General features: G+C 42.2%; 1 protein-coding gene across 1 annotated transcript in view; it reads right to left on the bottom strand.

The window, feature by feature from the left end:
• LOC149451693 (opsin-VA-like) overlaps positions 1 to 12,419 on the bottom strand; it is an 85,940-nt gene extending 73,521 nt beyond the window's left edge. Inside the window, exons 1-2 of the mRNA XM_089690277.1 lie at positions 11,699 to 12,419; positions 1,963 to 2,173 (exon numbers count right to left, since the gene is read on the bottom strand). Of these exons, the coding sequence (XP_089546403.1) occupies positions 1,963 to 2,173; positions 11,699 to 12,044 (557 nt within the window). The 5' untranslated portion in view covers positions 12,045 to 12,419. The remainder of the gene's footprint in view (positions 1 to 1,962; positions 2,174 to 11,698) is intronic.
• Positions 12,420 to 27,344: the final 14,925 nt, after the last annotated feature.

The following is a 27,344-nucleotide window of genomic DNA, read 5'->3' as shown; positions in this document are numbered from 1 at the left end:
CAAGTCATGGGGCCCCCAGGCAATAGGGGATCATGGGGCCCCTGTGTCCTTGCCCAAACTCAAAAAAGCCTATAAAAAAGGTACCAGGGTCATCTCAAGGGGCCCCCTACTGACCCCGGGCCCTCAGGCAGTGTCCGAGTTTCCAAATGGTCAGTCCGCCCCTGTATTGGATCCATCATATTAAAGTGGAACTTCACCCTAAAAGGGAAGTTTGGCTTTAACACCCCCTTCCCCATCCTCTCCCACTTTTGGAGGTTTGTTTTTTTGAAGGGAGGGCAGGTACCTAGTATTAGCAGGTACCTGCTGCAACCAACAAGGTGATCAGAACAGAAGTCCTCCCAACCCTGCCCGCAACATTTTGGGACACGTCCCAGGTGGCTGCAGGACCATTCATACAGCGCAGCACAGCTCATGCATGTACAGTGGGAAGCTGGCTGTAAAGCCACAAGGAGTCACAGCCGGCTTCCTTTAGTAAACATGCCAACGCTTTAGTAAACATGCCAAGACTGGTGAAGAACCAGACTGGGTGAGGACAGTGCTTGATCCCTGGACATGTAAGTGTCTTTTTTGAAAGGTCAGTATTTGTAGCTGCTGAAGATCCTCTTTTATTCAGTATTTTCTCTCTTTAGCCTTCATTGTAAAGTTTTATTTTCTGATTAATTCATATATTTTTTTCTATCTTTTGTAAACAATTTAAGAATGCTTCATTGCAATTTTTTTAAAGATCAAATCAATATTATTTTGATCCATTGTTCTGGGGTCCTTAAATGAATTATTGGCCCAAAGACCAGTGCCTATTCTGCCTATTTGACAATCCAGCACTACTTTGGAGCAAGCCTGGGGTTCCATGAAACCCTGTTTAAGAAAGGCTGCAGTAGCTAATTTTTAAATCTCTTAATTTAAAATGGTTGTAAAGGCTGAAGGTTTCTTACCTTCATGCATGCCATGCATGAAGGTAAAAAAACCTTCTCTGTGCAGCATCCTCCCCAGCCCCCCCCGATACTCACATAAGCCCCATCTCGGCTATCCCGGGATCCCTCTTCTCATTTGCTGAGACAGCAGCAGGGGCCATTGGCTCCTGCTGCTGTCAATCACAGCCAGTGAGCCAATGAGAAGAGAGAGGAGGTGGTGCCAAGCTGCGACTCAATCTGTGAATGGACACACGGAGCAGCGGCTGGGTAGTAGGCATACTCAGGTACCCCCATAGCAAGCTGCTTGCTGTGGAGGCACCCAACAGGAGGGAGGGACCAGCAGCACCTGCGGGGGACTTAAGAAGAGAAGGATCCAGGCTGCTCTGTGCAAAGCCAATGCACATAGAAAGTAAGTATAAAATGTTTATTATTTAAAATAAAAATGTAAGCCTTTATAATTAGTTTAATACAATAATAGAAAGCTGAAAGATTTGAATGGAAAAATGTGGAAGCCAAATCAAAAATAACTTTGTTGTACATTGCAATAGTAGCTGAAATATGTAACAACTGAAAATACACTATACTTAAGTCTTAATCAGAATACCTCTCATGGACAGTCCATGGATAGCTTAAACATATAATAGAGCTTCCCCATGGCAATGAGTAAAATCTGAGCATATCCCACTGGAAACAGCGGATACATTAAAAGCCTGAGCAGACATAGCGGAACAAGATAAAGGCCGCCTCTACAAAGCTGACAACTTTACTGTCCAGCTTTGTATTACCAAGTCAGTCAGCGGGGTGTAGTTAAAAAAGCAGGCTTTGACAAAAAGAACCGGAAATCAATACAAATATGATAAAATAGCATGTTGTTGCGCTGGTGAACGTCTCATCTTTCCTTATGAGATATGCATCCCTAAGTGACCCCCAGAAATTACTGATATGCCGTGGAACATTTTCAATTTTCTGCCATAAAATCAAAATGGAATCAAACCAGTAACACACTAATGAAGATTATTAATGATTAGAGCAAATCTTAGTCATCCCTTACCAGTTGGGTTCACATGTGGTTCCAATCTTACTTGGTGTGTAGCTGCTCCATCCCATAATAGGAGGGATGGTCCATATAAAAGAGAAAACCCAGACAAAGAGAATACCGATAGCAGAATGTTTGCCCCGTAGACGGAGATTTCCCAGCGGTCTGCATATCACCACGTACCTCTCAAATGCCAGAATAGACAGAGACCACAGAGCCACGATGCCTTAGAAGTAAAAAGATATGTTATTATTATTGGACGTCATAATCAAATATTGACTTAATGTTTATAACAGGCTTTAGCTTATTGATTTTTTTGGCTCTAAGACATTAAAAATGCAACTGGATCAAATCTGTGACAAGAGATGAAAAAGAATGAGTAAACTAAATGCTGATGTTAGAATTGTTACTGTAAACTCTTCAAACTACAAAAATTCACCAAAGTTAAAGCAGAACTCCAGACACAGAGCTTTTTGTAATTAATGGACTGTAAAACAAGTTACTTCTGCTCAGGTGTAAGCAGCGTCCGAATCACTGCTCTGTACGTTGTGCTGGTTCACAATGGAAATGCACAGAATTGCACTTCATGTTCCTGTGCGATTCAGTGTGACTCAATTGATCACGCTAATAGTATAGCATGCACTACTTTTAAAAACACTCCGCAACTGGACTGCATGGTGCTGCAGTATCATGTGATTTATATATTTCAGGTACTTATATAGCACCGTTAATTTACATATGACGCTAATTTACGCTTTACATATACATTGTACATTCACTTCAGTCCCTCACCCTCAAGGGGTGTACAATCTAAGGTCCCTAACTCACATTCATACATACACATACTAGAGCCAATTTAGACAGGATCCAATTCACCTACCAGCATGTCTTTGGAGTGTGGGAGGAAACCAGAGTACCCAGAGGAAACTCACGCAGGCACAGGGAGAACATGCAAACTCCAGGCAGGTGGTGCCTTGGTTGGGATTCGAACCAACGACCCTAGTACTGCCAGGCGGAAGTGCTAACCATTTAGCCACTGTGCTGCCCATGTGATCCAATGCAGGGAAATGCACTGTGTTTGTGAACTGTGTTTGGGGTGTTCTTGAGAATCTACTGACACTAGCAGCAGAACACATATCCAATGCTTTTGGAATGCATGAAATACATGTTTCCTGCAGCTTGTTCTGGTATGAACAGGCGTTCAAGTCAGATAGTAAGCACCAAATACAGATATGAGAGCATCGTTTTTCATAGATCGAAGCATTAGTGGCTTTCATCTGCCCCCCTCTCCCCTTGGCCATTCACAATGCACCATGTATTCTATGAATGTTTAACAAAAAGCTCTGGGTCTGGAGTTCTGCTTTAGGATGCATGCACATGGTTATATAAAAACACAGCAATTCGTAAGCCTGATCTTGCTGGCAGCAAAATCCTGTGTAACAACGGTTTGTACACTGTATGCATGGAATGCTTAAAGTGATACTAAACCCAAGACCCTGCATTCACTATATCTGGTCTCCCACAGTACACACAACATGGCAATGCAATTATTTTAGTAAATATAAACTGCTAAATACTTTTTCTCATCAGCAGTTACAGCAGTCTTGTGACTTCAGCTGTGCGCTGGTTAAAGTTTGTAGGAGGAGTTTTCCTTCTGCTCTAGGAGGATGCAAAACCCCTGACCTCTGTCTGGACAGTGCTGATTGGCCCTGTGCTGATCACATGCACTCTCCCAAGAAAAAAAACCTCTCTAGCAATATACACTAAACTGAGCATGAACAGGTGAAACTTGAAAAATTTGAATATTGTGCAAAAGTTCATTTATTTCAGTAATGCAACTTAAAAGGTGAAACTAATATATGAGATAGACTCATTACATGCAAAGCAAGATAGTTTAAGCTGTGATTTGTCATAATTGTGATGATTATGGCTTACAGCTCATGAAAACCCCAAATCCACAATCTCAGAAAATTAGAATATTACATGCAATCAATAAAACAAGGATTGTACGTAGAACAATATCGGACCTCTGAAAAGTAGAAGCATGCATATGTACTCAGTACTTGGTTTGGGCCCCTTTTGCAGCGATTACTGCCTCAATGCAGAGTGGCATGGAAGCTATCAGCCTGTGGCACTGCTGAGGTGTTATGGAAGACCAGGATGCTTCAATAGCGGCCTTCAGCTCTTCTGCATTGTTTGGTCTCATGTCTCTCATCTTTCTCTTGGCAATGCCCCATAGATTCTCTATGGGGTTCAGGTCAGGCGAGTTTGCTGGCCAATCAAGCACAGTAATCCCACGGTCATTGAACCAGGTTTTGGTGCTTTTGGCAGTGTGGGCAGGTGCCAAGTCCTGCTGGAAAATGAAGTCAGCATCCCCATAAAGCTCGTCTGCAAAAGGAAGCATGAAGTGCTCCAAAATCTCCTGGTAGATGGCTGCGTTGACCCTGGACTTAATGAAGCACAGTGGACCAACACCAGCAGATGACATGGCTCCCCAAATCAACACAGACTGTGGAAACTTCACACTGGACTTCAAGCATCTTGCAGTGTGTGCCTCTCCATTCTTCCTCCATACTCTGGGTCCTTGGTTTCCAAATGAGATGCAAAAGTTGCTCTCATCAGAAAAGAGGACTTTGGACCACTGAGCAACAGACCAGGTCTGTTTTTCTTTAGCCCAGGTAAGGCGCTTCTGACGTTGATTGTTGTTCAGGAGCGGCTTGACAAGAGGAATACGGCATTTGAAGCCCATGTCCAGGATCTGTCTGTGTATGGTGGCTCTTGATGCACTGACTCCAGCCTCAGTCCACTCCTTGTGAAAGTCCCCAGCACTTTTGAATGGCCTTTTCTTGACAATCCTCTCCAGGCTGCAGTCATCCCTGCTGCTTGTGCACCTTTTCTTCCACACTTTTCCCTTCCACATAACTTTCTTTTAATGTGCTTTGATACAGCACTTTGAGAATATCCAACTCCTTTTGCAATTACCTTTTGAGGCTTTCCCTCCTTATGGAGGGTGTCAATGATGGTTTTCTGCACAACTGTCAGGTCAGCAGTCTTTCCTATGATTGTGATTCCTACTGAACCAGACTGAGAGACCATTTAAAGGCTCAGGAACCCTTTGCAGGTGTTATGGCCTAATTATCTGATTAGAGGGGGACACTTTAAGCCTAGAATATTGCACCTTTTCACAATATTCTAATTTTTTGAGATTGTGGATTTGGGGTTTTCATGAGCTGTAAGCCATAATCATCACAATTATGACAAATCACAGCTTGAACTATCTTGCTTTGCATGTAATGAGTCTATCTCATATATTAGTTTCACCTTTTAAGTTGCATTACTGATATAAATGAACTTTTGCACGATATTCTAATTTTTTGAGTTTCACCTGTACATGTGACGACAGGTTCAGTCTGCATCAGGTGGTCATTTCAACAAGAGGAGTGACAGAGAAGACAGGATCAAACAGCCTTTTTACACAATGCAGAGGATTAATCCTTTAGGTTCCACAGTGAGTATAACAAGCATGCTTTGCTGCGTATACAGATTGATTTTACTGTTGTGGGTTTAGTAACACTTTAAGCAACATGTACAGGCACACAGGCATATAGCGTGAATGCAGTCTGTTGGTTTCTAGGACACAGGTGGCTATTGTCACCTACAGTACCTTCCTCTATTGCTAGGATATAGGCAGCTATTGCCACCTAGAATCCTCATATGCTAGATTACAGGAGCCTTTTGCTGCCTATTGCTCCTCGTTGCTAGGACACAGACAGGTTATGTACCTAGTGTCATCTGTTGCTAGGACGCAGGTGGCTATTACTGCTTAGCATTCTTCTTTGCTAAGATGCAGGTGGCTATTGCCCCCAGTGTCCCTCTTTCTTAGGATGCAGGGGGCTATTACCACCTAGCATCCCTCCTTGCTAGGACGCAGGAGGGTATTTTTGCCTAGCATCTTCAGTTGCTAGAAAGTAGACGGCTATTGCTGCTTAGCATTCCCAGTTGTTGCAATAGAGTAGGTTTGCACTGTTCACTGTACATATGCAGATGTTAATGTTTACCAAATGTTTGACCTACGTGCAACTTACAATACAGTCTATATCAGGGGCGGACTGACCATTTGGAACATCAGGCACTGCCCAAGGGCCCGGGGTCAGTAGGGGGCCCCATGAGATGCCCCGGTACCTTTTTCATAGGCTTTTTTGAGTGTGGATGAGGACACAGGGGCCCCATGATCCCCTATTGCCCGGGGCCCCATGAGTTGTCAGTCCGCCCCTGGTCTATATGCAGTCTAAAAGCAGGACCTCAGATGCAGATTTTTTTTTTTTTTAAAATCAGACTTTTATACAGCTATGTGCATGGGCTCATAGAAAACAACACTCTTGCATTTAGATTTGTAAAAGAAAAAACACTGATAAAAATGTGGCGTTTTTCTCAGTTTTGTAAAATGACCCCTTAAGTTAAGGAACCGCCTTCAGTTTTTGGGAACATTTTGTTTTACAATATAAAATAGCACAGTGATTTGACAGCAAAAATTATTAATCTCTGAAATCTTATATATGCCTTGTTTTGTTTTCTTAAAGGGTAACTCCACTTTTGTGGGTGGGAAAAAATAGCTAACAGTGTGTGTGTATATATATATATATATATATATATATATATATATATATATCATATACAATTGTAACACAAATAATATTGTAATTGAATGTTTTTATTACCTTTCCTTTGTAATCTCAATGCTGTAATTTTCAGAAAAATGCAATTAAATAATTGGGATTCAGATTTGGGCATCCCCTGCAACAAAAATGTCAAATCTGGTGAAATACTCTCAAAAGGAAATCACGTCTAAAGGGATGAAGACCCTGACACTTTCCTCATCAGAGCCCTGCAGGTGCAGCAGGTGATTGGTAATTATACAGTCATTCCCATTCACATTCCCTCTGCACATGGACACAGACAGACAGCTATTTCTTCAGAATAACAAAAGGTAGGAATCTGCAACAAAGCGTGTTAAAATCTTTGCAATGCACATAGATCCCTATAAGGGAATCTTTTTTTTTCAACAAAAGAGGAGTTACTCTTTAAACTTGTGCAGGTTCTCTAAGTATCCATGGTATCTAATAGGATTATTATTATTCATGAAGTATCTGATAACTGCAGATAACTGTAACTACAGGTCCTACACAGAAAATAAAAACAATTTTTAATGGTTCTCCTTTTTTGCAGTTGGTACTTCAAGAGCCTGTACAATGCAATCACAAGGATGATACTTCTGATTTCCAAAATTAGCAATTTCCCCTCCTTGGCTTTACTTTACACAATATTAGAATTATCAGAAAATGTGGGGCTAGAGAATGAAATTAAATTGTTATTTTTGATTTATTTTTTTTATTTTGAGCTAACTTTGACTACTACTTTTATGACAAGACTGAAATCACAGTTTTTTAGTGCCCTTTGACACAACCAGACAGGAAATGTAAAGGCATCATTCATTAGTTCTCATAGACAAATGCTTTAACATTTGTGAAATGTAATATATTGCAGCTTACCAATCATTAGATGTGGTGGCTGCATTTGTTTTCTTTTTTGAGGCTTTTTCCATTTTCTCTGCTTTCACCTGGTGATCTGGCCAGTAACACACCTTCTGTATTAGAGTGCCCCCACTCTGGATGAAGGAGCACAGGGGGCACCTTTGGACAGCAGCATGGTCAGTCTGGGGGGAGGGGAGTGTTAGATGTTCTAGCAGATTTAAATACACTAAGAAATTGAAGCTGAACTCCAGCTCACACTTTATAATCAGTTACAGCAAACAGTTTTTTTCCCTTTAGGCATAAAGGTTTTACATAATAATTAAAAGCTCATCATTGAAAACACCTTTGACAGTGGTAAATGATTTGTCTCATCTCTGTAAACTGATACATCTAGAAGCAAGCTTGTTCTTTTGAAAAACAATAGACTTACTGGCTGGATCATCAGATGAAAATAGTAGAAAAAATGCCTAAAAAAGAAAATTAGCGCAGCCATCATATCTAAGAATTTGAAAGCTACAATATAATTGTTTGCTCTTGGGTTTAATACTGCTTTAATTAAGTAAAGTGATTTCAACCATGGAGGCAATCATTGCTAACTTTTTCTGAAATTGCTAAATGCCTGGCTCACATGCCAATTTTAGACCTTTTTGACTTTTCTAATCTGCATACTTGTCCCAGGTCAGTGATTTGGAAAGTATTAAACCAAGTGGGTCGGAATAACCAGCCAGGTAACCGGCATCTTCAGAAGGAAGTCAGCAATGGCAGCCTACATTTTTCTTCTTTTCTTCTTTCTTTCATTTTTCACTGAGGTTTAAAGTCAAGAAGAATCTTCATTTTTAAAGTGGAACACCGACCAGAACTTTTAGCTTTAGAAGATGGCTTAGAGTCTCAGGTTTCTATTACTGTCTGTGTCCTTAAAAGTGAAGGTATCCTTTTAATTCTGGTGCCATTGACTATCGTCACCAGGACAGGAAAGTTGAGGACATCACTCCAGCAGGGACACAGATTGCAATAGAAGCCGATTTTAGTGCCATTTTTCTTTTTTTGTGTTTACTTAAATACTCGCAGTACCTGACAACGGTTATAACCCTTCCCACTCTGGAATAAAGTGTTGGATTTCTCCTTTAAGCTGATACAACTCTTGCTGAATTATTCCCTTTCTTCTGCCTAGTCAGCAGTACTAGTAAGGGTGCTTTTGTTTGTGTGCTTATCTCCCAAATAAGTCAGAGGGAATGGAACAGCAGAAGCTCATTTGAAAACTTCTGAAGTATATTAGAAGTGTCTCAAACTGATCTGAAATATAAACTGCATGTACCTGAAAGCATGCTGTATTTGGCCATCTACACAAGCCTTACCACTGTCTGAGAACTAGTAGTATAACAAGTAATCACTTTAAAGCTGGCCATACACACTATGCAATCTGATTGTACAATCTCCTTTAGATCTACCATAAAGGGCCTGCCTGATTGGATAAAAATTGGATGGATTGTTTAGGTTCATCCTCATATTGCATAGTTTTGGTAATTCTAAAGAAGATTGTATGGAAAGCATACATTCTGATTGTATAGTGTATAGCCAGCTTAAGGCTGAACATACACTGTACAATCTGATTGAACCATCACCTCTAGGTCTACCATCAATTTTATAATATAAGGGCCTATTTGATTTGATATCAAATTAACGGAATGTTCTTATTTGTATTATTACAGATAATATATTGTTTTATTATATTAAAATTATTTATATTTATATTACTTTTAGTTCTTCTCTAAAGAAGATTGTACAATCACATTGTATAGTGTATGGTCATCTTACCAAAAAAAAAAAAAAATATATATATATATATATATAGTCTTATATAATTTTAAAAAATGAACATAAATGCATGATTTAGGATGACAGATCCATCTAATTCAAATTATATTGTGGGAGTGCATGATAATAGTAGTACCGCGTCCTTCATTTAATTTAAATATTAATCGTGATATTAAAACAAAATCCTACTTTAATCTGTCTATCTAACTAATCTATCTTTAAAACTATCTGATATATATATCTACATTGGTGACATCATTCATGCAATGCAGTGAAATCAACTTCGTAGATCATATTATATTATTATATATGGTTCTGAAGTATCCCATTCACCCTACTAAAGATATTCCTTGATGTCACCAGAGTTAGTCTACAACTATTATGGAATTTCACATAGACACAGCATTACTTTTTTCTTACAGTTCCCATGCAACAAGCAAAATCTTCACATTCTTCATTATTTGAAGTGCAGATTTCACAAAGAACAGCTAATAAATGTCATTACACAGCCCATCATTTTGCTGCAATGGCTTATAAATCAACTAAAAAGTGCTGGAATTGCCCTTTTATGGTCAGAATTTAACTTTGTAATACCCAAGACATTTGTTTGTTCACTCTTGGTAAAAAAAATAGATGATTGTTTGTAGAAGTATTTGAACTGCAATATATAAATTCCACATCTGAGTGATTGGCAGCTGACAACATAATGACTTTTTAAGTACCCCAGTGGATTTCAGCAATAATAACACTGAACACACAAATTCTTCATCATATCTATCAGATGGTCCACAATTTTGTTGTACAGCACAGATCAGGAAATGGCTGTATCATCAATGGACATATTAACTATGTGAACTCACATATTTTATTTGCCATTTCTTCTTTCAAACTGGAGCAAGTTATGATTAATTGATATGGAGTGGATCTTGCAGAGCTCTCAGGTGTATAGAGACCTGATTCTACCTTTCAATAGTCAGCACCATTAAACATTTTCAATTCTTTGGGGGAGATTTACTAAAACTGGTGCACTTAGAATCTGGTGCAGCTATGCATAGTAGCCAATCAACTTCAAACTTCAGCTTGTTCAGTAAGTCCTCATGCACACTGAACGTTTTCACAATGCTGGTAACGTTAGCTGTGTAAAGTGACATTAAAAAATTTGAGTTTTTCAGCTTTTTTTAGCATTTTTGCATTAGTGTTTAGCGGCGTTTTCCCGCGTTTGCGTTTTTTAGCGTTTATTTTTACAAAAATAATTTTTTGGGTCAAAAAAAGTCCACAAACGCCGGTTAGCAGCGTTTTACCGTGTTTTGCCGCATTTTTCACCATTTCTCAGCATTAGAGCATTTTAACAGCTAAAAAACTCCTCTAGAAATCCACTAGTTCTGGGTTTTTTTTCCAGCCAAAAAACGTCCCACCCAAAGAACGTCCCAGCCAAAAAACACTGATTACAGTCTATGTGTGCATGGACACATAGGAGAACATGCTGGGGATTTTACTAGCTGTGGAAAAAAAACATCAAAAGCCAAAAACAGCAGCTGTAAAAATGTCAAGTGTGCATGAGGACTTAAGCTTTGACAATAAAACCCGGAAGCTGATTGGTTACTATTCACAGCTGCACCAGATTCGGCGTGAACCAGTTTTAGTAAATCTCCTCCACTGTGTCATGCAGAGTGAACAGATATTTTACTTTAAGATGATGTAAATAGAATCAACCAAATATAGCTTAATAAATAATTATATCACTAACAATCCTAACATTATGAGACAAGGACTTGTTCTAGTTTGTACGTGCTAAACTACACAACACCAATTTCTCATGACAACAAGGGGGCCTTGAATCACTGAGGGAGTAGAGAACTTTCACTTTGCAATGTGATTGTTCACTTGGCTGAATGAATGGGGTAGAAACTTCAATCATCCAATCATGGCGAAGCCAAAATCCTGTTTCTCTTGGACATGGCTGGGTATTGAAAATGGACACAGCTCTTATTCTCCAAGTGAAGTTACTTTGCAAAGTGGCATTCTCTTTTCCCTTGGTTAATCAGCCTCAAAGAGTTTAGCCAAATTAAAGAACACGTGCCATGAGAGATGTACAGGGGCTGCCAAAGTTGTCCCAGCTCTGAAACTACTAGCTGCCAAACATACTTAATAGTCACAAACCCAGAACAAGCATGTCATAACTAGGTGTCAGAATTCCTTATCTCTATGCTTGTTCTTAGTCAGTGGCTCAGAAAGTATTGAAGCCAAAGCACCAGCACAGGAGCCAGGGAACGAACATTTTCAAAAGCAACGGCATCCTACATAATTCTTCTACGACAGGTGTACTTTAATTTATGTTATCAATAGGTCAAAGATGAGTTAGAACTAGTCAATGAAATGGTGTGATTAAAAAGCCCAAACCTTACCGAAAAAAGTCACCGCAAACCCTTCAACAACACAAGCCCATGGTCCCAAGTAAAAGTAGCCTCTACTGTTGGTGGCGATGCTGATGCTGCCGCCAACAATGGACACCAAGAAGTCAGCCACAGACAAGTTGACAATGATATAGTTTAAAGGCTGCCTCAGCTGTTTAAACTTGACGGTGACAACTATGACAATAAAGTTCTCGGCGATGGACAAGATGGTGATCAGGAACATGAGCGCTGTCAAAAGTTGGAAGTTCCAAAGCTCGATGGACTTCAGGGGACCCTGGAACGGGCTCCACTCCGTAGAGGTCTCTGGGCTTGCCAGCAAAGAGTCATTAGTTGGCATCTTGACCTTTAGGAAGTTCTTGATTAAGTCCACTTGGATGGAAGCTGGTGCGGCTTGGTACTAACCAGCTTCAGCTAAAGTTCATCTTTTGCTCTCTACGGTAAAGCGCTAATGTGCCAGTCATTTTACTTTTTAAATTGTCAGTTAAGAAATGCAGACAGAGTGCAGAACAATATTGTCAAAAGCAGGATCAATAGACTCCAGGGAAATATGTGTCTCATGTACTCTGCTATATATACAAGTGCATGTGCCATTGATCCATGCATGCCTGTGTGTCCAAGAGCTTTGTATAGTAGGTTAGCACACTCCAAGCTAACAGCAGCAGTGCTGAAAACATCACTAGATATTCCTGTTTTGTAGGAGAGCACCACACTAGGATCCCTCCCTGACAGAATGGAGAAAAGGAGTTAAGGGACCCTGCCTTCTTCAGTGAAGGGAGGGGATTAACTAAGACTGCACGAGTTTCCCTGACTGCTCAGGCTAGTAAAGTGCCAGCGGATGACAAGAGTAGTCTCACATGATACAGGAATGTACAACACCAGAAGAAGGCTAATCCGCACACTGATGTCTCATGGCACTGCATCCTATGGAACGGAGCACAGGGAGGGAGACGCAGAATGGTGTTTATTGAATGCCCAGAAATGGTTAATGCATACTTCCTCATATATATTAAGGGCTCTTATTATACGGGACCAACAGCAACCAGAAGATTTCAATTGCCACTGATAGATTCATTTTGATTTCACTTTTTATATTGCCTTTTGCCTTGTTAAAGTGTACATAAACTCAAAGACAAAAATGTAATGTATTGCAGTTTAACAATTCTTAGATGTTACGGCTGCGTTAGTTTTTATTTCACACTTTTTTCTTCTTTATTTTCACCAGGTTAATCCTGCTAGGAACACACTACTTCTTCTGGGGTGACAACTGTATAGTAACTAGGAAGAGCAGGGTTGTCACCCTAGGAAGGAAGCATGTTAGGACTATAGAACACCTCCCTATCTCCATAACATAAGGAGGGGTGTCTTGTAGACACCAGAGATAGCTGGGAACAATGCTAATGGCTTGTTTAAGCCTGCCATAGATGGTGTGAAATTCTGCTGGTTCAGCATGAAGTGGCCAAATTTCGATCCATTTATGGACAGACTGGTTGTACTGAAGTCAATCCATTGAAGCAGCAATCATTGTATTCAGAGGGCTGGGAAACCTTCCACTGTCAGAATGCGACAACTCCACAGAAGGTATTGGGAGTCCTCCTGCGCTGCTATGGACCACCCTCCCCTTCCCTAGTTAACAGCCGCTAACACTCTGGCTGATACCCACAAACAGTGTTCAAATAAATAATATAATAGTGTAGCGCTTGATAACATATAAAAACTAAAATAAATAAATTAGGTACATAAACCTAGTGACAACGCACATAGTGTCTAAAATATACGTGCTCTTAGCAAGTGTAACTTAACTCATGAGTGAAAAAACCTCATAAAACATAATAGTGTAATTATAACCATACAACATACTATTGGTGTTAGTGCCACTCCTAATTAATGTAACATGTGATCGTGCCAAATCACTAAAGTAAATATATTGTCCAATATCCGAAAACACAAATATAAAACAGTGAAGTCCAAGTGATGCTTAGATACACATGCAATGTGTTAACATGGTGTCACTCGTGAGATATCCACTCTTCCACTTTGGCTGCAATGCCTCCTCACCTCCTTTCTACGACCCCTAGGGGCCAACAAGCCTTTTGGATCAACTTGGATCCTCAGCACTCCTGGATGGTACCTCTCAGGCTATCCTTCTGTTTTGACCTCCTCCGCACCTTTCCGCCTCACGGAGACCTCTACTCCGATCCTCTGTAAATCCTCACTCTCACAATGGTGAGTTCAAGAAAAGAGATCCTCCATAGTGTAGTAGTTAAAACACCAGCATTTTATTTGTAGAATAGAAAGTCACTCACATTTGTGTACAGCGTTTTCTTCTCCCCTGTATGGGTAAACTGCACTCATGTAAGGCTCTGGGAAAATGGCGTCCCGTACCGGAAGTGCGTCACTCGGGACTCCGGAAACTGCGTCTCTGCGTGCCTACGCGTTACGTCACGTACCTCGTGACTTCACCCAGATGAAGTCACGAGGTACGTGACGTAACGCGTAGGCACGCAGAGACGCAGTTTCCGGAGTCCCGAGTGACGCACTTCCGGTACGGGACGCCATTTTCCCAGAGCCTTACATGAGTGCAGTTTACCCATACAGGGGAGAAGAAAACGCTGTACACAAATGTGAGTGACTTTCTATTCTACAAATAAAATGCTGGTGTTTTAACTACTACACTATGGAGGATCTCTTTTCTTGAACTCACCATTGTGAGAGTGAGGATTTACAGAGGATCGGAGTAGAGGTCTCCGTGAGGCGGAAAGGTGCGGAGGAGGTCAAAACAGAAGGATAGCCTGAGAGGTACCATCCAGGAGTGCTGAGGATCCAAGTTGATCCAAAAGGCTTGTTGGCCCCTAGGGGTCGTAGAAAGGAGGTGAGGAGGCATTGCAGCCAAAGTGGAAGAGTGGATATCTCACGAGTGACACCATGTTAACACATTGCATGTGTATCTAAGCATCACTTGGACTTCACTGTTTTATAATTTGTGTTTTCGGATATTGGACAATATATTTACTTTAGTGATTTGGCACGATCACATGTTACATTAATTAGGAGTGGCACTAACACCAATAGTATGTTGTATGGTTATAATTACACTATTATGTTTTATGAGGTTTTTTCACTCATGAGTTAAGTTACACTTGCTAAGAGCACGTATATTTTAGACACTATGTGCGTTGTCACTAGGTTTATGTACCTAATTTATTTATTTTAGTTTTTATATGTTATCAAGCGCTACACTATTATATTATTTAACTCCACAGAAGGGATTCCCCCACCAACACTGACTGTGTTGATGGGGAAATCGAGCGATTTTCTTTCCTTCCATCCATGACGGAAGGAGAGAAAATTGCATTATGTGGTTGGAGCCCTCCAATAAGTTGTAAAGGAAACACAGGGGTGCTCACATTCTGTGGTCACAATGCTTTGTTTCATGTCTGCAGCAAAAATGATTCCCCTTGTCACATTCAAGCAAATAGGGACATGCCACAAACATCTCATAGCTGCGTTCCATGCATGCAGTTGCATCGCCTTGGTGGAACATTTACAAGGTTAAAATACATGGTGAGGAGGCATCATATCACCTCCTCACCGTCTATCAACCGTCTCTGAAAAGTGACCTGAATGCAGATTGCTTTTCAGAGGCACAACAATTTAGCCTCATATCTAAACCTTTACTAACTGATAACTGTCCACAGAGGCAGAGAACAGATGATTTTATCAGATCACAAGCTTCCTGACTGAAGGAACAGCTATTTTTTGCACTTTTTGAACAGAAATAACACTTTTAATTGTATATTTAGTAGCATAAAAGGAGCACATAAGATACATTTATCGTTACCTAAATTACATTTAGCTTTCTAAATGACTGTGTATTATAAACAATTAGCATTTTTTTAAATGAACTTGTTTTCACTTTTTTCTTGCTCTGTTGCATTTCAGTGCTGCTGATCTCCTGCAGCCTCTTTGCTGGCACTTCCTCTCTACATACATTAAAGCATAATTTCTCAGAGAAGGTTTCCGGATGGGATCCACAATGTAACATGCCTGTGCAATGTGTATTGGCATTGACACTTGTATTCTGCTTTGGGAGAGTGTGTGGAAGAGCAGGGGCATGGTTCGAGACAGGGATGAAACATTGTCACCCTAGATCAGGAAGTTTCTGAACATGGACCTTCATTGAAGGATCACGTTTTTTTAAAATGAAATTTGCAGATTAAAAAAAAAATTATGGAAAAAAAACCCTCTGAAATGACATGAACATGTTAAAGCTTCTATATTTTTGTTTAGATCTTCTTTAAAGCTGAGCTCCAGGAATTATTTGGATTGCATGCTTATAGTGGTTCAGCTTGGAACAATGTAACTATGCATACCTCATATATGTAGACTGCTGGGGAAGCTGCCAATCACTGTAGTAGTCAGTACTATAAGCCTCCGTTCACGCTCACAGCATGCTTTCAGTTCCGTGTGTCGCATGTAAGGCGACTCATTTATTTCTACAGTATGTGCTGCCCTACATGCAAGAAGTGCCCTAAATAAGTCCCGACCCTTTTGAGAAATTGTGCCACACTGAAACATATGGTGCAAGCAGATGCATGGGGGTGCCCAGAATTAATGACACTGCTGCATATCTGCCAAAGGACAGTGTACTTCTGTGCATTGCAAGAAAGCATGCAATTTGTGTGTGCTCCCGTAATGTATGTAGCACTACCCCCTTTAGGGTTGCATAGTAATTTGTGGGTTCCCTGCCAATCTGAAAGCCCAAACTCTGCTGACACCACCGTACTCTTCTGAAGTTTATGTTGAATTTGAATTTAGCTTGATCAAAAAGCATAAAATAACATTGGCATATGCAGCAAATATAATCACTCTTGTTGACTTTAAGTACAAGTAGCAGCATCCACAGTAAAGTACCAATAACTGTTAGCAGGCCTGCTTTTACAAATAATCCACTGCCTCCAATCTTAGGTGACTGTTGAATCCCCAGCAAGCGAGAACAACTATCAATCAACAAGTAAGCTCACTGTGGGTCCTCAGAACCTGATGGCAAGGATTAGATATGAAAAGAGAGAGAGCTCTCATTTATAATTAACCAATGTCCTTTTAAGAACAATATGGAGTTTTCTCCATACTATTTGGGGCCCAATTGGTGTGAAGATGATCTAAGGTGTAGATGATAGCTTATAAGTACTTCTCTTCATGGGAGTGAACCGATGTAAGGTTCCCTTTAGGGGACGAAACAAGGACAGATTTAAAGTAGTGAAGTGTAACAGTTGGCATAAGTGTCTGTGAGCAAGAACAACTCTCTCTTGGTAACAAGGGCCAAAGGCAACAGTAGTAGAGATCCTGTTCAGCTGGGAAGGGAAAATTCTTGTTTTAGTTGGCACTGCTATATTCTGGCCTGTAGCTGCGTGTCCTGAGGTCAGCTTGGATGATGAGACTGTATTGCAAACATGTTCCAACAATGGCAGCTGGAAGAACTAGGTCACAAACTTGGGTAAGTATGTGTAATGTCTGCAATTACACTATATTGCCAGAAGTATTGGATCACCCCTCCAAATCATTGGATTCAGGAGTTCCAATCACCTCCATGGCCACAGGTGTATAAAATCAAGCACCTAACCATGCAGACTGCTTCTACAAACATTTGTGAAAGAATGAGTCGCTCTCGGGAGCTCAGTAAATTCAAGCATGGTACCATGATAGGTTGCCACCTATAATTTCATTGCTACTAAATATTCCACTGTTGACTGTTAGTGGTATTATAACAAAGTGGAAGCAACTGGGAACAACAGAAACTCAGCCACAAAGTGGTAGGCCACGTAAAATGACAGAATGGGGTCGGTACATGCTGAAGCGCACAGTGCGCAGAAGTCACCAACTGTCTGCAGATTCAATAGCTAAAGACCTCCAAACTTTGAGTGGCCTTCAGATTAGCACAACAACAGTGCATAGAGAGCACGCCACCACTGGACTCTAGAGCAGTGGAGACGTGTTCTCTGGAGAAACAAATCACGCTTCTGGCAATCCAATGGACGTGTCTGGGTTTGGCAGCTACCAGGAGAACAGTACTTGCCTGACTGCATTGTGCTAAGTGTAAAGTTTGGTAGAGGGGAGATTATGGTGTGGGGTTGTTTTTCAGGGGTTGGGATTGGCCCCTTAGTTCCAGTGAAGGGAACACTTAAGGAGTCAGCATACCAAGAAACTTTGGACAATTTCATGCTCCCAACTTTGTGGGAACAGTTTGAGGATGGCCCCTTCCTGTTCCAACATGATTGCGCACTAGTGCACAAAGCAAGGTCCATAAAGACATGGATGAGCGAGTTTGGGGTGGAGGAACTTGACTGGCCTGCACAGAGTCCTGACCTCAACACCTTTGATAGAACACCTTTGGGGTGAATTATAGTGGAGACTGCATGCCAGGCCTTCTTGTCCGACATCAGTGCCTGACCTCACAAAAGCGCATCTGGAAGAATGGTCAAACATTCCCATAGACACACTCCTAAACCTTGTGGACAGCCTTCCCAGAAGAGTTGAGGCTGTTATAGTTGCAAAGGGTGGGCCAATTCAATATTGAACCCTACAGACTAAGACTGGGATGCCATTAAAGTTTATGTGCGTGTAAACTGGCAGGGATTGGTTAAGGTTCTGTACAGTGTGAGGCTGGCTGTGATTGGCTCACCTATATACTAACTCTTAAAGGCATATTTTCCTTTTCTGCTTCTGCTAACACAATGAATATATAAATGTCATATAACATTCAAAGACATAGATTACAGCAATGATTCTGCTTTTGGCTTTAACATGTGCACATATACACTGTACTGAGGTTATTGGCAGGTTTGGTATACACATATATGTGAACCATATTAGCAACCTAGGACTGGTCTTAGCTGGCCAGCTACAGTCCCAATACTTTTGGCAATATAATGTATGTGCAAGTAGATGGCAGATGTGATGAAATTATCAGTGTTCACTTAGTTAGTGGGTGTATGGGACTCTCTCACCCGATCAATAGTGTCTGGCAGGTTTTAGCGCTCAATCTTTCTGTGCAGATGGGAGCCCCCACAGACTCTCCAGTCCTGGTTTGGCATCCCAACTGGCCTCCTGCTTACAGATTGGCTCACTGGGTAGCTTGGCAAGACTCTTTATGCTTCTCCTCTCTCTCTGACTCTGGTTCCGTGGCCTGGTCCAGTGCTCCGGCCATCAGCACACTTCCTCCTCTCTCGATCTCTACCCTTACACTTCCTTCTCAGTCTCCTAGGCTTTTAGATATATATGCCCCCACCCACACGCAAGCTCCTCTGGGAAATTTAGTTTCCAGATGCATTGTTCTTTAGTAAAGTCCTGCAATTCATCATACAAGCTCTATATGACTGTTCTTCAACATGTGGCTGCTACTATTCTGCAGGACATGGTCATCTTGTATTGGCTTCAAAATCCTGCATTAGACACTCATAGCAGGATGTTACATGGACAAATGTAATTATGCAATACAAATCATTCCTGGAGTTCAGCTTTAAACAAAATAAGGCTTTATTTAACCACCTCCTGACCGCCATATATAGAAATGATGGACGGGCTGGGAGGACGTCATAGACATCCTTCCACTTTAACCCTGGGATATAGCGGATCACTGATCAGCGGAAAGAGCCGATGACTTTGGCTCTGTCATGTGATCAGCTGTGTCCAATCACAGCTAATCACATGTAAATAAGGAAATGCTGGTGATTGGCATTCCTCTCCTCACGAGCTGTTATGCTGACAGCTCGTGAGGAGAGCCAGTAATCATCATTGATGATCAGTGTAGCCCCATCAGTGCCACTTGTCAGTGCCCAATCAATGCCACCTGTCAGTGCCCATCAGTGCACATCAATGCCACATATCAGTGCCCATCTGAGCTGCCTTTCAGTGCCAACTATCAGTGCCAGTCATGCCACCTATCAGTGCCAGTCAGTGCCGCCTATAAGCGCTGCCAATGAGTGCCACCTATCAGTGCCGCCTATTAGTGCCCATCAGTGCCACCTAACAGTGCCAGTCAGTGCTGCCTATCAGTGCCACCTATCAGTGCCATGTATGAGTACTGCCTTTCAGTGCTTATCAGTGATGTCTCTCAATGCCCACCAGTGATGCCTGTCAATGCCCATCAGTGCCCCCTCATCAATGCCCATCAGTGCCGCCTATCAGTGCCCATCACTGCAGCCTCATTAGCGCACATCAGTGAAGGAGAAAAATTACTAATTTACAAAATTTTTCAAAATGTTCAGTTGTTTTTGGCTTGTTTAGCAAAAAATAATAAACCCAGAGGTGATTAAATACTACCAAAAGAAAACTCTATCTGTCTAAAAAAAATGATAAAAATTTCATATGGGTACAGTGTTGCATAACCGCGCAATTGTCATTCAAAGTGCGACAGCGCTGAAAGCTGGAAATTGGCCTGGGCAGGAAGGGGGTGACAGTGCCCGGTAGGCAAGTGGTTAAAGTACCAATTATAGGGGGAACCTAAGACTTTTCCTGTACCTATCATGTCCTTAACCATTAGCCGCCCGGCCAATGGCCGTTTGGCGGCTTGAGATGTGCCTCTTCATTCCGGGTGCACTCCATTTGGCGTGCTCCCGCACATGCGCCGTTTGCGGTAATGCAGAGCGGCGCAGCTGCGGGATCTGTCACGGGCCGTGCACCTCGGACACGGCCGATGACAGATCCGAGTACCGGCTCCCGTTGCTGGTACCATGTGACCTGCTGTGACCAATCACAGCAGGTCACATGACAGTTGTATACAATGGATGGCTTCATTCATGATGCCATCCATTGTATACTAGTGCCTAGCTGTGAATGGCCACAGCTAATCACATGCACATGTCATGTGATTAGCTGTGACCAAATCACAGCTAAGCACAAAAAAAAAAAAAAAAAAAAAAAAAAAGCTGAATGAATCGATTTCATTCAGGTAAATGCTTGCTTATAGCAAAGTAATTCTTTGCTATAAGCAAATTGTGTAAAAAAAAAAAAAAAATACTGATCACTTCCCCAAAGTAGTACAGTGTTACTATGGTAACATTGTACTACTTTGGTCATAGTAAAATATGAAAAAAAAATCTTAAAATAAATTTAAAAAAATGTAATAAAAAATTAAATATAATAAAAAAATAAAAAAAATAAAAAATATATATATATTTTTTTTTTTTTCATACTGTCACCAGTCAGTGTCCCTGTTAACCGCCATGCCAGTTATATGATGACGCTGTACTGCACTGGTGACAGTATGTAAAAAAAAAAATAGTGAAAATAATTTTTTTAATTTTTTCATTTTCCGAAAAATTATGACATAAAAATACAACTTGAAAAAACTCGCCATGCCTCTTATGAAGTACGTCGGACTGTCTACTCTGCAAAAAGGGGTCATCTGTGGGATATCTGTACTGTTCTGACATTCTTGGACCTCAAGAAATTAGATTGGCCGTCAGTACTTCAGGATTGATCAATATTCAGATCTATACCATAGTTTGTGAACTCTATAACTTTCCTACAAACTAAAAAATACATCCTAATTTGGGTTATTTTCACCAAAGACATGTAGCAGAATACATCTCGGCCTAAATTTATGAAGAACAATTATTTATTTGTAAACTTTTATAACAGAAACAAAGAAAATGTGTTTTTTTTTCAAAATTTTCAGTCTTTTTTTGTTAATTTAGCAAAAAATAAAAGCCCCAGCGGTGATTAAATACCACCAAAAGAAAGCTCTAGTTGTGTGAAGAAAATGATAAAATTTTAGTTTGGGTATAGTGTTGTATGACCGCGCAATTGTCATTCAAAGTGTGAGAGCGCTGAAACCTGAAAAATGGCCTGGGCAGGAAGGTGTAAAATTGCACGGTATTGAAACGGTTAAAGTAACATTAAAGGATAACTCCACCTTTTGTAACATGTTACATCCATATCCAGGGTGTATCATGTAGCATGTTACAAATGCACCTGCCCCCCAATCCCTCGTGGTGGCAGCTAGCGGGGGATATTCTTCCCCCGCTAGCTGTTACAATCTGAAAAAAAGCACAGCTATGCAGGGCTCTACACGCCAAGCCGTGTTCTCCATTCACATGTTTCTGTGAATTGGAGAACTTTGTGGCTGCTGGCTTATAGTTCTCAATTATCTACCATGGCACTGTTGAACGCTGTGGTAGTTCATTCTCTCTTCCTGCCAGTGAGTATCTGCCTGCCTATACAAGGTGCCAGCATACAGACAAGTCTGCAGGTGCCTGCATGGTACCAGCGATCTGCTTACTACAGGTGCAATGCTTCACAGGTTCCAAGTAAAAAAAAAATAACAAATATACATTTCTTTTACCTGTAAAGATGTGCATTTATTATTATTTTTTTTTTTTTAAAAGGTGAACTTATACTTTAAAGACTACATATAAAATAAAGTAAAAAAATACCTGCTCTGTACAACATTGATGCACATAAATGTCACTTTCTTCCATTTCTGGCAGTCCCTGTCAGCGCTGTAGGTTCCTTCCTTCTTTGAATGTCTCCTGTAGCAAGATGCAAGCTTCTGTTGGGCACTGTGCTGAGCTGTGTGCATCCATAGACACACACAGCGGCAGTAAGCCACATCTCCACTCCCTCCTCACTAGAGTTTGACAGACAGCAGCAGAAGCCTATTACTCTACTGCCCTGAGTTTCTCCAGTGAAAGCAGGAAGTGAGGGGAACAATACTGGAGCAGGAGAAATGGCATGGGGGAGGAGTGGAATAAGTCAGCTAATGGGGCAATGCACACAACGCATTACGATAAAAAAGTTTAACTTTAGATCTACTCTAAAGAGGAAATTAACCCCAAAAAAGATTTTGTTCTATTTTAACACTCAACCCCCCCAAGCAGAGTTGTGGCAAATGTTATTGGTTTTTATTTTTAGCCCCACCCTTTGCTGCTATTCTGGTCTATGCCACCTAGGCCAGAATGATGTGTATCTAGCCCTGCAGCCTCCTGGGATACTTAATCACATCTTTCAGGAGGCTGCAGGATCAGCGCTAGGTCTTGGCTTATAAAATAGAAAAAAAAATAAAAATTTTTAAACCAAGGCAATGTTGTAAGCCTTCACATACACAGGAGGTAGAGTTCCACAGATAGCTTGGCCGTACAAAGCATTCTATGAATAATCTTTCCGAAAGCTCTGACGGTCATATATTCACAAAACTTGCCAAAAAATAAATATAAAACATATTTTTTCTTATTTTATTAATCATCCACCTATTTGTGAAGAAAACACACTCAGCTGCTACAATTACTCTTCAAGATAAACTAGATATATTCTAAACCTAAATCAATAACTATGTAGTGCTCTCAGTCATAACAGATAATTGAGCAGTGATTTCCCCCTTCAATAACTAAAATAATACAATGTTAATATATTGTATGACACAAAGTGTATGAATCAATAATGTACCAATCTCCAAAACGTCAATGATTCCCTCCCCTACCCCCCAAAAAAAAAAATTAAATGTCAGCATCTACAATTACTGTAACTGACTAATAAAAGGATTCTCACCTGTCCAGGGATCCAGTGCTGTCCTCACCTGAGCTGGGTCTCCAGAGCCACCATGCTAATGGTAGGAAGCCAGCTTTGACTCCTTGCAGCACTGCGCTGTGTGAATGGTCCTGCAGACTCCTGGGACCTTTGACATGTCCTAGGAGACTGTGGGTGGGGGGATGCGATCAGCTGCCGCTAGTATGGCATAGGCAATTTGGTGAAAGTGGGAGGGAGCAGCTCGCAAAACCAGGTTCCCGCTCCCCCCCCAAAAAAAATATCCAAAGGTTTAAGGGGAGGGGGGGGGCAGGGATGCAGAACTTCCTATTTTGAGTGAAGTTCCACCTTAAAGGAGAATTCTAGGTATAGATATTTTATAAATGGTTACATTTGTTCACCTTGAACCAAGTAACTATGTATTTACCATACCTGTCTGATTTCCTACTTCAGTGATTTCCACTTGCTTCCAGATTCCGTGCTGTGCGGCTGGCCTGATACATTGTACATACAGGAGGATGGCCGCTCGCCATTAAGAAAATGCCTTGCATTTCCTGAATGAATACAAAGCATTCCCTAATTGGATCAGGTGGAGGCAGTGCGGTGAGGTCATGCTGTCCACCTCGTCCAATCAGACAATGTTTTGCATTCATTCAGAAAATGCAAAGTATTCTCCAAATGGAGCCTGTGCAAAGCAGCCAACTTCTTGTATTCACAATCCATCACGCTGGCCCCTTAGCAGATGGTCCAGAAACAAAACGAGATCACTGGAGTAGTGGTGTCTTCAGTACTTCAATGTCAGGAAAGCACCTTTTTATGCTAACTGATACAGGGAGGTAACACTTCATGGAAATAGACTGAGTATTGTGTAGGACCTGAACAACTGAAGTCCGGCATGACCTAAGACCATAAAGGCTAAGTTCACCTTTTGAAACATGTTATATGTTCCAAACATATTTAGGGTGGAACATGTAACATGGTCGAGCTCCTGCCACCAGTTCCCCCAATCCCCCCACTTTGTGTGACAGCGGGCAAGGAATCCTCTCCCCGCACCCGCTGTCACTTTTTGAAAAAAGCAAGGCCGTGCAGGGCTCCACCAACACAGCTGTGCCATTCATTCACAGTTTCCTGTGAATGAATTAACTATAAGTACCATCAGTCACCATGGCTGATGGCTTGTACTTCTGAATGAACTTCAAGGGCACTGATGGGTCCTCTCATAGTTCATTCACAAACCCTGCAGCTTTCAACAGAAAGCCTACATAAAGGTACAGACAGAAAGCTTCAGGGCTTGTCTGCAGAAGTCTGACCATTGCACCCCTGATTCATTGATCATGGGTGCAATGCTTTCCAGGCTCCTGCAGGAAAAAATAATAAGTGAAAATTTGTTTTCTGCAAAAATATGTGCATTCATTATTTTTTCAGGAGACCTTCACTTATCCTTTAAGTGTTTTTACATGGGGATTTATACATGGCAATCAGAAACTGAGAAGATCTGATATTGAAAAAGTTTTCAATCTGAGGTGAAGAGACATCATGATTAGATTAGAAAAATATAAGGAGCACTGTTTACTGATGTTTTAGAGATTATTGATTCATACAATCTGGAACTTGCAACCTACAACTTACCGAACTGATACCTACCCACCCTGATCCTAATCACTAGAACTCCTGCTACAAGAAGCTACTTCAATGTTATACGCCACTACACGACGGACTATCCACAACAATGCGCCCTGAGAAACCTTTCACCTCCCTGACCTGTCCGCCACTCCATTTACCCTCCTAAAATGCCACCTGTACTCCTCCTCCTCATACTCCTCTCCTCCATTCCCAAAATCTCCTCTCTCTACCCCCGTTCTCCTCCAAAACAACTATACATCGCACCTTCACTGTTTCCATCTCCCCACTACAGCTCTCACCACCTCCTCTTAATACTCCACTCTCCCACTGACCCACACGCCACCACTGGCAGACTCACATGCTCTTGCACATCCCGCTCCCATGCCACCTTTCTCACCCTTTTTCTCCTAACCGCCAGGGACATCTCCACGAACCCTGGTTCCTCACCACCTCACTCATCCACTAGGCACCCTCCTACTTCCACAAACTGCCGCAACCCCCTCAACCTAATACCTGTCCCCCTGCTCCCCACAACTACCCCTCCATTCTCATGTGCATTCCTGAACGCCCGATCGGTTTGCAACAAGCTCACCGCCATCCATGATCTCTTTATCTCCCGCTCCCTCAACCTCCTAGCGATCACCGAAACCTGGATCCAAGCCACTGACTTCACCTCCCCTGCGGCACTCTGCTATGGAGGTCTCGTCTGGACCCATTCACTCAGCGATCGTAGAGGTGGTGGGGTCGGCATGCTCTTGTCACCGCTGAGCACCTTCCAGGTCCTCCCAAATTCCCCCTCTCTATCCTTGTCCTCCTTTGAGCCCCACTGCATCCAGCTATTCTCTCCTACCCCTCTGAGGATTGCAGTAATCTATCGGCCTCCTGGACCCGTATCCCGCTTCCTCGACGATTTCTACCTGGTTACACTTCTTCCTCTCCTCAGAGCTACCCACCATCATCCTTGGAGACTTCAATATCCCTATCAATGTCAATAACACTGCTACATCCCAACTCCTCCACCTAACCTCTTCTTTTGCTCTCACACAGTGTACACAGTCCTCCACCCACTCCAACGGGAACACCCTGGACCTTGTTTTCTCTCATCTCCCGTCTCCTCCAGTCCTCACCGGCTCTTCTCTACCTTTAACTCCCTACTCAACCCCCCCCACCTCCCCCCAATACCTCATTCACCACCCACGAGATTGCCAATCACTTCCAAAACAAGATCGATGCAATTCGTAGGGACATCTCCAGTGCTCAGACCTCCACCCCACCTAGCTTCCCTCCCATGATAACCTCCTCAACACTCCCCTCCTCTGACCTCGCAACTGCCCAGAACCCCACCCCACCTAACATCCCACACACTAAAACCCCCCCAACACTCCACTCCTTCGACCTTGCTACCACTGAAGAGGTCACTAAGGTCTTCTATGAAGCCTGCCTGACCACCTGCCCCCTTGACCCTGTCCCCACACAACTCCTACAGTCACCCTCCTCCCCCATCCTACTCTCCCTCACTCACATCTTCAATCTCTCCCTCTCTACTGGTACATTCCCCTCCCCCCTAAAGCACGCGCACATCACTCCCATACTCAAAAAACCCTCCCTGGACCCCACCGACCTGAACAACCTTAGACCCATCTCCCTGCTGCCATTTACATCCAAACTCCTCGAGCGCTTAGTCTATAATCGCCTAAGCTCCCACCTCAACGACAACAACCTCCTTGATCCCCTACAGTCTGGCTTCCGTCCCCTACACTCCACCGAAACTGCCCTACTCAAACTCACCAACGACCTGCTAACTGCCAAAGCTAATGGCCACTACTCATGCTCCTACTCCTCGACCTCTCTGCGGCCTTTCGACACAGTCGACCACCCCCTCCTCCTTATAAAACTATATTCCCTTGGCCTCAGAGACTCCGCTCTCTCCTGGCTCTCCTCCTATCTATCCCAGTGGTCCTTCAGTGTTACCTATAACGCTGCCACCTCCCCCTCTCTCCCCCTCTCTGTTGGGGTCCCCCAAGGCTCTGTCCTCGGGCCCCTTCTCTTCTCCATCTACACTTCCTCCCTTGGCCAACTGATACACTCCCACGGCTTCAACTACCACCTCTACGCCGATGACACTCAAATCTACCTCTCTACCCCTCACCTCACCCCTTCAGTCTCGAATTACCCATCTACTGAACGACATATCAGATTGGATGTCACTCCACTTCCTCAAACTAAACCTTTCCAAAACCGAGCTCCTAGTTTTCCCCCCAGCCTGCGCCCCCCCCTTAACCTCTCCATCACGACCAATAACGCCATCATCAGTCCCACCCTACAAGCCAGAGTACTAGGTGTCATTCTAGACTCCAATCTGTCCTTCCAGCCAAAATCGCTGGCAAATTTATGCAGGCTCCACCTCCGCAACATCTCCAAAATACATTTGTTCCTAACCCCTGACACTACTACACAACTCATTCACTCCCTTATTATCGCATGACTCGACTAC

The sequence above is a fragment of the Staurois parvus genome, unplaced genomic scaffold (genome assembly GCF_062004578.1).
Source record: "Staurois parvus isolate SC_StPar_1 unplaced genomic scaffold, SC_StPar_1.0 ptg000525l, whole genome shotgun sequence".
Taxonomy (NCBI): Eukaryota; Metazoa; Chordata; class Amphibia; order Anura; family Ranidae; genus Staurois; species Staurois parvus.
The sequence above is the reverse complement of the archived record's forward strand: the minus strand, read 5'-3'. Positions and strand labels throughout refer to the sequence as shown.